Here is a 13069-nt window from a genome sequence, read left to right as displayed (position 1 = left end):
TACCAAAGAAAAAAGTCGGCGGGGTTACGGTACGACCCTAAACCACGAAATACACGTACACTTTAGACTTTTGCAAAAAAATTTTTTATAATGGTTTCGCGCAACGGTCGTTGAGTTAGCGTGGTTACAGTGCCAGGCAATTACAGTGTAGGTGTGCGTATCTAATTGTAACCTAAATTATGGTAACTCACAACGGAAACAAAGACGATTTTTCTTTTAGCCGCCAATTTAGCTCGACGACTGATAGTTTCCATTAGTTAGCTAATGCAGCCCCCATCGTAAAACCGAACGCGTAAAGGCCATAAAGAGTGACGCAACTGCTTACCCGAATTGTTATGGCGACAATTAAGTGCGAAACTTCGCCCCGTGCTTTATCACCTGTAGAAGTGCACAGAGGGTCCGGTACATTTAGCGAGTTTCGTTTATCACCGATGTATTTTGTTATACACACATTCCTTCACATTTACATTTTAATTTTCATTAAAGTATTTCGTGAGGCCTTCTAACATGTTTTTAAATATAACTACGGTTGTAGTTGAAGAGTTTGTACATTAACATGAACCGAAGCTGTTGCCTGGCAACTCAATCGCACAGCGTCACGTCCGTTAATTCCACATCCACACGCATGGATTATCATCGATTTAATACATTAATGTAGCCTTTGATTCTGCTAAAAGAGGTGTCGACCAGCTGGGGAAACAAGAAAATTGGCGTAATCGAGTGTGACTATTAAAAAATAAATCATTATTATATTAATATTTACAATAACAACCGACCGTCGGGGTAGCATTTGCTTGGCATTTCCGGTTATTTCTCCACTGGTTAACATGGGTTAACAATACTGTGTAACTGTCACGTTTTAAGGGACGAAATCGTGACATCTTCACGTCTCCCAGCATGGTAAATCGTCACATGTTCACGTCTTGCCGTGATATCGGGTTGATTCAAAGGCAGTGAGCAACGGACTTTCAAAAACAATAATATTAATAATAATAAAAATAAAATGCGAGACAACAAGGTGTTAACTTGCCCAGCCCTAATATATATGTATGTGATTATATATATTTATATGTGATATATGTAATTCACCTTTGGCTGTGACCACTCCAAAGAAAGAAAGACATTTGAATTTCCAAACATCTTGTGCGGATGTTTTCTTGATGACACTGCATGCCCTGTCAGTCCTGAAACGTTGTAAAATGTGCACATACATGCGAGTGTAGAAAACACACACACACACACACACACACACACACACACACACACACACACACACACACACACACACACACACACACACACACACACACACACACACACACACACACACAGGATTATTTTGCTTCTACAATACCACACATTCCCTCTCACTCGCTCTTCTCATTCCACTAATGAAAACAGATGAAAACTCCACAGCCCAATAACGCAAACATTAACACTAATTCCCGCTCATAGAGACAAACAATCTCCGAGACACGAGTAAATACGGCTGAGCTTCCGGTAGTGGAGGACTGAGGGAAAGAAAGAACGCGCCCTCTGGGAAATTTTCTCTGATCAAGTGCAAAGAGATTAACCAGTTGGACTAGTGCTAATGAACATGAGATCCTAATGAAAGGAGCTCGTAAATGCAGATGAGGCATATGAAACAGAACAATGGTTGGCTTGTATCAGATGGAAACACAAGAGAAATGTACAGAAAGCAATCATTTTACCGTCCTTTTTTCTCAACCTGACGTCAAAATCCTGACAAGTTTTAACAATGGGCAGCAGAACATGTAATGTTTCATTACAACATTACGGTAATATGTGCAATTTTGGAGAAAAGAGCAAGCCTTTGAGTCGACTCGGGGAACATTTTGTACTCTCAGCTGGAACCTGGTTAGAAGCTAGTACACTGTGTGCAACAGCCTCTTTCATAAAAGAAAAACATCAACTTATAGACGACACCGTAAATCACACACAGACAAATGGAGCAAAGGGCACAAAAGCACATCAAACACAATCACGTGTTGCGGCCGAGTAATCTAAGAGAGGCTAGAGCCAGACGTGACTTACTGATTACATAGTCCCCAAATGGATCCTCATCCTCCTCATCATCATCTAGGTAAGCTGAAGGAGGGGAGATTGAGAAAAAAGAAAGAAAAAAGCGGGAGAAAAACAAACATAAATACAAAATCAAGAGAGAAAGTATGAGTAAAACTGGAAAAGAAAAGCACAATCAAACGGAAAACAAATACAAAGTAGATGTGATGTATGGTTAAAGACACACGGAAATAAAGTGAATCCGGCCTCCTGACTTCCCATCATGCACATTTTTACCTCATTCTTTCCCTCAATCTGATACCCCGGCCTTCATTAGGAAGCAAAACGCTGACCATTAAACTACAAAAGTAGTTTCAGCTGTATGCAGAGGAAAATATGATCACTCATAATTGGCTGGAGAATTCTCAATTTGCTCTCAGTGCTCCTTCTCTCCCTCCCTCTCTCCCTTTCGCCTCTCTTTCTCTGGCAGGTCTGAAGACAGCATGAGAGGCCATTACGGCTAACTAAATTCCCTATTAGGGCGGCAGAATGGTCGTCAGCAAGTTACAAATCCGACGCCAATGATATTCCAAACTCTCCGGCTCCTCTCATCTACCTGATAATAACACCGTTAGTATAGGGCCTTCACTGCGGATGCAACGGCTGCCTTCTTACACTGAGAACGCACAAAAACATATTTTTTCCAAAGCCCTCGTTGTCATTTTTATGTGAAAATCCCCCTCTTCATCTCTCCCTTTGTGCTTATTCACTGTTTGTGTTTCCCTCTTCTTCTTCTTCTTCTTCTCTTCTCTCCATCACTCCAGGCTCCCTCCCTTTAATGTGAGTTAGCATCCATCTACTGTGATCAATATCCCAGGCTTTTATTAAACACTGCTCTTATGCATCTCTGTTTGTGTGTGTGTGTGTGTTTGTGTGTGTGTGTGTGTGTGTGTGTGTGTGTGTGTGTGTGTGTGTGTGTGTGTGTGTGTGTGTGTGTGTGTGTGTGTGTGTGTGTGTGTGCAGACATCTTCCTGTGTGTGTCTGTCTGTTTGTGTGTCCATTCGGTCCAACAATGTCTTTATTTAGTCCGCAATGAGGGGTTCATGTTTTGTTTCATTGGCAAGTGTGTGAAAATGTATGTTGAAACACCAATCTTTATTGATCTTGTCTGTGGGCATTTTTCAAACAATGGGCCTAACCCAAAGACGGACACTAGAAGTGTGTGTAAGCGTGTGTTGCAATTTTGCTCCATCCTGAGTGCATAGCTTTCACTGCATGGACAAAAAGTCCTTGAACCAGTGGGTGAAGCATGCAGCCACGCACACACACATTTACTCGCACTCACAGTGGCGTGTGTTTGTGAAAGCGAGCTGTCAGTGCTGCTCTCACACACCATTCATCACAAGCTACTAATTCTGTTAGACCATTGTCGAGCCTTTCGCACCCCACGTTGCTCTCTGAAAACTCAATCAGAGGCTAATGCCCCCAACCCTGCTAACACACACGCGCACACAAGTTCTCACTCTCAGTTTCTTACTCACACACACACTCTCAGAGACCCTGAGGGGACAGCAGTGGTCTTGGGGGACCCCACCAGTCCAACTCTATAAGTGTTGCTTGAATTTGATCGACAGAAGCTGCATTGGCCGAGTTACCAGCACTGAGAGTGGCAGAAAAAAAAGCTCTTACAATCACTGCGTGACATATAATTATAGTATTCACAAAAGTATAGAGCTTTTTATTCACAATTCAAAATGATCATGATTAAACATTATCTTAATTTACCTTGATTGCAAGACAGTCCTCTGCGTGCTCGAAAAACTCCCTAAAGTAGCAACACCTCGGCTGACTTGGTTGATTCGCTTTTGATTTATGGTGGGATTGGTTTGGTACATTAAAATAGAATAAAGAGGACAGCGCGGGTGCAGGCACTCTGCCACCTGTGCTAGCAGATTTGATTAGTTAATCAGGAATCACTTTGCCCAATGCGGCTTTTATAAAACATAATTACATCTCCAGCAACCCAAAAAGAAAAACACAAAAATTGTGACTGCAGATGTTTTAAGTGGCGTTTAAAAGTTTTCCAGCTTTGTCAAAAAAAAAAATCCAATTAGCATAAAGTTTAATCAACATAAACCAGCTTCTAACGGTGCGGAAAACCCTCCAATAAAGAAGTGATGGAAACCAGGCAATTGAGCATGCCTGGACTGGCGGCAGGGTTAGGCAGAAAGGCCAGACTAAATTTAGCGCCACCTTTTCATTCTCTAATTAGGAGATTAATACATCCTGTCACACGCGTCACAATACGAGCCTATGATTTATTATCCAGTCGACCAGATGGAGAGATTGAGCGGGAGGAGGAAGACGGAGAGGGATATCGCAGCTAATCAGAATGCATGTGTGACTGGGCGTGGCCTGGGCTGTGGAGGGAGCGGCCAGTGTCCGCGTTCATAAAGTCGGCCGTATGAAGGAGATTTATTGACGGGGAAACAATGTTGAAGTTGAATTAGATTCTGCCTGTTTCCTTAACAGACAGCTCTCTTTATGAGACACAGAGGCATATGGGGCCACACACACATAAGCATGTGTAAAGCACTGGACTATGGATTGTGGCCATAAAGCCTGCACCGGGCTTCAGGTTTAAATCAATGTCAAAGCCTGATCTTATTTCATCTAATGCATGTTTTAATCATTCTCCCTCCTGATCAATGCAGTTTGGATGCAGTCATCACGCACTGCTGTGAGAATTTACAAGCGCTCCTATTCTCCCGCCCGTGTTTCCAGACGGACGTTTTACGAGGCGGTGCACAGTGTGACAGTAAATCTCTTCCTCCACTTTGCCAAAATGAAATCTCTCAATGCCGCTCTCTATGCCCATATTTGTTTGTCTCACTGTGCTGCTTGCGCAGACGAAACTTGGATTGGCTGTGCCAAGTCAACGTTCTACTCTCTTTATTTTAATAGTGTCTGGAAGGGGCAATAAAAGGAAAGTGTCTTTATTCAATACTTGACAATAAAGCTGGATGTAGGGAAAAAAATCCCTGAGTTGCATTTAGGAAACTCGTTTAACGGGTTTTACATACTTGTAGGTAATTGGAATTCAGCAGTAAATGAAAAAACAAATGAAAAATAATTACAGAGTTTTAGTTTAGAAACTGATTTAACAGGTGCCAGAGGGCTTCCCGGGAAGACAGCTACACATTTGAAACACATTGCTAGATAAGTAACTTCACATTTTAGTCAGGTGCCAACGTATGTCTGTTGTTCTCTGAGTGTTTTAAAAGTCATAATGTGTGTTTGCAGGCATGTCTATGCGCCTTTCATTTTTAATCACTGGAATAATACTGTAATAAGATTTTCATATTGTATTAGCATTCAGTTACAAAACGTGCCTTTCCTAATTTAGGAAAATGCAGGTTGAAACTATATTTATCTCCCTCTGTCCATTGCAAGCTCACAAACATACATAATAGCCTGGTCCTGTATGTAATGTATCAATGAAGAACAATAACTTAAAACACAGCAATATTCAAAGTTCTCTTTACCAGTCTTGTGATCTGTCTACATTACATTAGGTGCGTATAGTGCTAATTGTGTTGAGACTAGCGAAGGCACCAGACTCTGTAACTGACGACTGCTATCTATCCAAAGGTTAACACTCTTTAATTTGTTATCGACTCAGGTTGTTAGTTTTTTCAGGCTTTTCAAGTACTGCAAAAACAAACACTTTAAAATAGAACGTGTGCTTAGGCAACCTGAAATATGAGAAATTAAATCTTTCTAATTTGTAGCTCAACTTCAACTTCATTTGTAGTTCATTAATTATTTTTAATTAAATGTAAGGGAAGGAAAAGGAATGAGGAAATGTACCGAGCAATTACTCTACAGCCAGTTGCCCTGTTGACACAAAAACAAGCTCTCAAATAATACTTTCCCTGAGGTTTTGGATAGCTGTCACCGTGTCTCAGGGCTTTCTATTTTGGTAATGCAATCTGCAATAGGGCACTCTGCACCTTTATTCTCGTGTATGCTCCTGCCCTGAAGGGGAACCCTAGACCCACAAACTGACACCTGTCAGTCACGCCGGCGAGATGCACTGACAGAAGCATAACGAGAGACGTTGAGAGGCGCAGCGTGATCCAAGAGAAGACAGAAGAAGGAGTTTGAAAGATGAAGACGAAAAGGCGGGAGAGGAGGGAGATGAAGAAGAGGAGGTGGAGGAGGAGGAGAAGCAAGGTGAGACTTCAGAAGCTTGTTAGAGACGCGGTGAGATGAGAGTGCTGCTATTTGGTGTTTTAGCACGTCACAGTCTTTTTGATTTGTTAGCATGTGTTTATGATGTTGTTTCTCTTTCTGCCTCTGTCAATCTCTATTATTAGACTCTCAGATCCTCTTCCTGCTGTTTTGACACTCCCGTTGCTCCTATTTCACACTTGCACACACACACGTACAGGGTTTAGGCTCACTCTCACACCCGTGGAGAGACAGAGTAGCATATAGAAAGACAATGATAGACTCTGTAACAAACATATACGCGCCTTTGCAAATGCAGCCGCCGCACTGCTCGGGGCACTCGGCTGGTTAGGTCTGGTGGGAGTGAAATCTTCCTGGCTTCAGGGTGCTTTGAGGTATGACGTGCCTGCAGTATCAGATGTTCTTTTTTGCCGGAGCGAAGGGTGACATTTCCTCATTCAGAGCAACTAAATAACTAACAAATTGACTTGATCAGACACACACACACACCTGGTGCTTTTATCCGGCTGACGTGCTGCCTCAGATCTCTTCACGCTGGCAGAGACAGCGATACAGACGCCTGATCTAAATCTCCGGTCTGTGAAGACGAGTATGAGACGGTATGAGACGAGCCCAAAAATGCCCGTGGTTCCCTCTGAAGGCCTCGATAGAGAAGGTAAACTTTTGAAGTGTGGCATTCCATTGAATTGACTTTGATTTGACACGTTCTGCAATATGAATCAACACACAAGTAGATGTTTAGATCCTGTCGGAGCACAGGCGTATACATGATGAAATATCTTTGAAAAAGTGTCCTTTTTGGGAAAAACGTTTGATCTTCCCAACAATCAACCCTCGGTGACATACTGCAGGCAAACGATAATCGCAATATAGCACAGGATTAAGAAGCTAATTTCGTAAGGTCTGGAATTGCTGGCAAAGGAGCGCTCAATGGCGTTCTGCTGGCCCTGAGACAGAGAGAGCGAGAGCGGTGTCTTAGGCTGATATCTGCGGTTTCCAGATTAGCTTGGTAATTAACCACAAAGCAATTATCGGATGGTGGGATGAGAGGCGCGTCTCGGGGAAGGTGTTCCTTGATGTGTTTAATAGGTGTTGAGTATTTTGATCAGTCCACAGAAGTTGTTTCTGATTCCGAGGCCAATGGAGGTTGATCTACGGCTGATATGTGTTTCTGTCGAGAATTCAATTAATTAGACTGTTTCTTTTCCTTCCATCTAACCCTCACACATTAACCCATTCACCTCCATAGACACCTTGGCGAAGACCTGCGCAGGTTTAACACTGCGTTGGGATTAGCACGGAAATGGGGAAAGCTGCCAGTAAACAAAGTTGCCAGAGGAAGAAGTTTCCCCCTGGGGACATCCGATCTCACACTCACTTTGAGATTCAAAGACATCTTCTCTTTGACTGCATCTCTTATCTTGTGTTGGATCACAAAAGAATCCAAAATAATCTAAAAGATTTGAATTGACAGATCAGTTGCGAGATCTCGGGAGATAAGTGGGAGAAGATGGTAGAGTTAAAGGGCTTTGTCTAAGTGTTATTGATGAAAATAAGGATGGGTCTCTGGAGGGGGGGGGGGGGTCCAACAACTGTTCTTCAGATCAGAAACAGACTCAATCAATAAATCCAACTCGCTCACAATTTATATAAAGGTTGTCTGCTTTAGAGGTGGTCTGAAGATTTCGACAATATCGAAAAACCTTTAGGATCTCTTTAGAAATGGACAATCATTCTCAATCAGTCCATCCTCTCCCTGATTTGTTGTCAGTTTGTTGAGTCTAACACCCTCCCTTTTCCTCAAACCAATGGGCTTGTCATTTAACACATCTTTCAAGAGTCCTACCTGACTCGTCGTCAGACTTGTTGTCATTCTCAGAGTCTGTGAGGGTGAGCGCAGAGTTCTCGCGACTGGACACTCCCGAGCTGCGACGGGACTTAACCCGTCCTTGTCCGGCCCACAGCTGGATGGCTCGCTCTGGAGACAGCGGCCCCTCGGGGTCCGAGTCAGCATCAGAGCCAGCGCTCAGCGAGTACCCCCTCTGGAGGAGGGCCAGGTCAGGACAGTAGGGAACGGCGTTGGGGTGCGGAGGGGGAGTCGGCTCGCAGACCCCAAGCTCAGCCAGGGTGAAGTTCCCCCCTGCGAGGGAGAAAGCGGAGTTACATTGGGCGGGTGTGGGGATTGATATAAGTCAAAGGGAGTAAATGGAGACAAACAAACACTCATAAGCGTGTCTCTAGCAAACAAACCCACAATCACACGCAGAGAAGCAAACTAATTATGAAACTACGGAGGCGGAGGCTGAAAATTGGTCTTTGTTGTGCCAGCCAGGAGGGGGAGAGATGACGCAGCGTGAATCAGGCACAAACTACAAACTAGCTACTGGAAGGAATATGTAGCGGCCTGCAGGCCTGTTAAAGCTGGCTTAGAGGACCTGCCTGCCTCACTTTACTGCTCCGCATTGGCATTCATGAGGTGTTGATGTGAGATCAAAGAGCTGTTCACTTGAGGCCTCTCAGACTGTAGTGGAGCTGCTTTGCTGCCTTTTGGGTTTGATCATCTCCCCACCTAGCTGCCATCACACGCCGGACCCTGGGCTCTGGATATACTGCAGTCTGCTGCAATACCGGCCCCGCTGCCTAACACTCTCCCCCTCAAGACAAACTCACTCGTCACTTCCAAAATAAATATATAAAATTATCCAAATTAAAGCACATCAAAGGAGATCAATAAACAGTGCTGCAGCCCAATTAAATCCAAGCTGAGGAAAAAGCAATTAAGGAAAAAGGCATGCTCAACCAATTTATTCTCTATACTAATTAAAAGAGTATTGTGGATGCAATCGCTCACCATCAGCTGTTGGGGTAAAGGGATCGGGGGGGAAAACAGTTGTGATTCACTTCATTAGTGGTTTGCGAGGGAGGGGAAAGGAAGAGGCGAGCGAGGAGAGGATAGCATTGTGACTGCACACTGCGCTGGGAATCACACAGCTGTGTGACTGGGTTAACTGTGACTCATCAGGCGTACGGACGCAATCAGACTGAGAGGAATTAAACAGATGAAAATCGTCTCCTGGATCTTCACTGCTCCTCTTCACGGCCTCTTTTGGAAAACTCCAGAGTTGCTGAAAGTAATGAGGAGAGAGAGAGAGAGAGAGAGAGGGCCTAAAAGGAAACGGGGGAGTGTTGACAGGCTCTATACTTCTACTCAGACAAACAGATGGACAGGACTAGAAAGCCAATAACTCCACAGGTGGATTCAGCTTCTACGGGCTACAGCTCGCCAAGCATCAAACAAGCTATGGAGGCCCAGAGCACCGCGAGACATGAGGGAATATTACCCCTCCTCTTCTTCTGTGCTTCTTTGTCTTTTCCTCCCACTTATCATAAAAGATCACAAAAGGAAGTTTCTTTACTTTACAGTCAGGGGAATTTTACAACGAGTTAGAAATGTACACCACACTACTACTGTATATGGACAGGATCTAACGCTAGTGATGAACCCATACCTGAGATGAAGTATCGTAGGAGGACGGGAGAGAACTCCAGGAGGCCTGAGAGAGCAGAGCACATGGCTTCTTTAACATCAGCGAGGAAATCAAGCTTTAAAAAGAACTGCTCGCTAGAAAAGAGTCTACTCCACAAATGATGTTTTATGCAAATCATCCCATTCAACTAGAGCGACAATAACGGGAACACAAACACATCTTCTAATCTAAACAAACACTACATGGAAGCAACATCAAAGTGTGCGTTAGTGAATGTGCGTGTGCGTGTGCGTGTGTGTGTGTGTGTGTGCTTGCCACAAATGTCTAATGTTACGTCCCAAAGGCGACCACTCCGTACAATTAACCTGCCATAACCAGTGATTCCATATGCAAAATCCAATCACTCCTTATCACCCTGAGCAGTACAGACACAGCCTTATGCCAGAGCAATCTACTCAAGAAAGATGGATTAGGGTGCTGGGTTTAAGAAGACATAAAAATCTATCTCAGTTATTCCACACATAGAAAACCAATCGCATATTTGTTATATGATAGTATGACAGATGTGGGGGCAAAATATGGGGCTTCATTCTAATCAGATCAATGCCTTTCTGTTGATACACCACCGCTGCCATTCTTAAGCTTGCACTGCGCATTAATGTGTGTGTTGAGCCCTGAGCGGCTTCCACAGCTGCTTCCAGCTGAGCGCATCTGCGTCTGTTCATTGTGTACATTCTGACATGTACGTTTGACATGTACTAATAGAGTAGAAGACATAATGTTTAAGATGGAGAGGACCAAAACAGATGTGAAAAGAAAGATGCGATAAGGCGTTTCAGGGTACGTGGAATCAAATACAAGATGAACAAGAAAGGCCTCAATCAGTGCTGTTTGTGATTAATCTAATTCAATTGAAATGGGGCATGGCTTTACGAGATAGGAAGATGTGTGTAGATCTGCGTTAGACTTCTATGGAGACATACAGTAGCAGCATGATAGGGGAAGCTTCCTTGAACCGGAGTGAATGGCAGCAAAGGCAGAAAAAACGCATGAAAGGCGAGTATGTGAGGGAAAGAGAGCAAAGGGTATGTTTGCTGTAAGTAACTACAGGATAAAAAGTAAGGCTATTTTCCAGCCTGCATGAAAACAGAATATATGAGGTGAACCATATAGAACTCAATCAGTGTATCCTTAATAACATTTTAATGACTACCAATGAAATGAAATACCTGAACAGAAACAGAACTAGCAAATGACTTGAAACCAATGAGTTTAAGACTGTCACCTCACAAGCCCTCCACATGAAACAACAACATACAACTTTCGTCTGTGCCCTTGAGATTGACAAATAGGAAAAAAAAGAATTGTCTGTACCCTCTTTAACTGTAACAGATAGGTGCTAGAAAGAATTACATGCTATGATAATACAACGCTATGGTTAGGTTTTGTTCGCTTAAGCCACAAAAATCATAGTTTAGGTTTTACTACAGTACTACAGATTACCATTACTCCAGCACTTTACTAAATTTAGGTTAGATTCTTTGTCATGGATACACAAATAAAACACTTGGTCTTTGACGCGGACCGTCGTAGGCAACGCACGTTACCTTCGGTTAAGTAGGAACGGGTTTCCTGTGTTGAAGTCCTACATTTTGCAAACCAGATGGACTCAATACAAATCTGTCTTCTTTTTCAGCATATTGGATACTTTCTTAAATGGTTTTACTGGCCAATAGTTTTTAAAGATATGGTCATTTTGCTGACTTTTCAACAGTTTCACCTGACTTCCTGCTTTGCCACTTTGACGTAAACATTGCTGCAATACTGTTTTTCTCCAATGAGCATAAAACAATAGAAACTATGAGGCCCAAACAATGCGACTATAGCTTCCTGCCCCTGCTATGCATCATCATTTGGAGTTTTCATGCGATGCACGTTGTTTCTCTGAGAAGTGACACAGGGGAAAAGGAAGCATCTTGTTGGAACTCCAACACAATAGTGCGGGTGGGATTGGCATTTGCAGTGATCCATTAAACCACATGTACTTCCCTTGATAAAACTCATTACGGATGTGTGTGGGAGAGATTGTGTACAACGTTGCCGGTTGTGTGTGTACGAGCTCTAGTGTTTGTGAGTAGACAGCTTTGTGGGATAGAGGGGCCTATCATTAAAAAATCATTTGTGCTTGTTAGCGGTTTGACAGGCAAAGTATAGGCAGCAGGACTTTGCATTATGCTGGTTGACTTTCCCTCACCCCACTGAGTAATTCTGTATGGGACATAAAACAGGCGGAACGTGTGGGCTTCAACGGCAGCAATTACGTGGCTTTTTCCATATCCAATAGTTTACACTGCAGGCCACCCTCGGACATGCCATTTTGATCTTTGGAGCGAGCGGCAGTACTGAACAATTTCTGATTCGCCCTGAAGTGCTGAACTAGTGAACTGATTTGCTCCTGGGTGGAGGATGCATCACAATCAGGAAGGAAACGCAACTGTGCACGGCAGGCTAACAATCCCAGGGAAAGGCTGAAATTACTGTTAATAATAGCAAAAAGCCTTATTTTCTTTGCCACAGCGAAGAACATGCTAAAAAGGTTGGCTAATAGTAGTAAAAAAAAATGTAATTTTTAACATTTTCCATTTTCATTTGCATCCAATTCAGAACTCATCTGCACTGCACTTTAGTATCAAGAAAAAAAAAAGAATTTCTCTTTTGTGTTTTCTTTTCTGTGAATTACCATGGCAATAAAATACACATATATATTCTTTCCTAATAATGGAGGGCCTAAGTGAAGACTTGTTTCAACAGATGTAGGAGAAAGAGAGAGACAGGTGAGGTGGCAAATGATTGACATGACAGAGTAGAGACAATATGGTAGTTTTTGATGATCTATTGAAATAAATTATGAACAGACACTGAGATGTTTGTGAGGGTCATTTTACTAGTTCAAAAGAAAAATGGCGATTATTTTTTATGTTGACAGCAAATATCAGTGCCATGATGTGTGTCACACTCAATAATCTGATATATCTGTTTTTCTGACATTCTCCACTACTTATTTGGTCCTTGCTGCAAAACCTCACCACAGAGCATTATTTCTACAACAGTCCTATTCAACACTTGTTTGCTGATACAAATGGAAATGTCTACTCAGGTTATTTTCTTATAGACCCAATTTTAAGGGCGGTGAAATGTTCCTGCTCTCAAATCCCACCTGAAACATGTCTTGACTGTCCATAATCTGTCACTGTCTCTCAACCTAGAAGCTAAGCACAAGACAAAATGCATTTTAGGAAGTCATC

At 42.9% G+C, this 13069-nt stretch overlaps 1 protein-coding gene across 1 annotated transcript in view; it reads right to left on the bottom strand.

Moving 5' to 3' along the window:
- The window catches only part of LOC104968187 (teneurin-2-like), a 95972-nt gene extending 86123 nt beyond the window's left edge, over positions 1 to 9849 (bottom strand). The window contains exons 1-3 of the mRNA XM_010797762.1: positions 9786 to 9849; positions 8123 to 8416; positions 2056 to 2109 (exon numbers count right to left, since the gene is read on the bottom strand). Coding sequence (XP_010796064.1) covers positions 2056 to 2109; positions 8123 to 8416; positions 9786 to 9849 — 412 coding nt within the window. The remainder of the gene's footprint in view (positions 1 to 2055; positions 2110 to 8122; positions 8417 to 9785) is intronic.
- Between the last annotated feature and the right edge of the window lie 3220 nt (positions 9850 to 13069).

This window comes from Notothenia coriiceps, unplaced genomic scaffold (genome assembly GCF_000735185.1).
Source record: "Notothenia coriiceps isolate Sejong01 unplaced genomic scaffold, NC01 NC01_scaffold00038354, whole genome shotgun sequence".
NCBI classification, from domain to species: domain Eukaryota; kingdom Metazoa; phylum Chordata; class Actinopteri; order Perciformes; family Nototheniidae; genus Notothenia; species Notothenia coriiceps.
The sequence above is the reverse complement of the archived record's forward strand: the minus strand, read 5'-3'. Positions and strand labels throughout refer to the sequence as shown.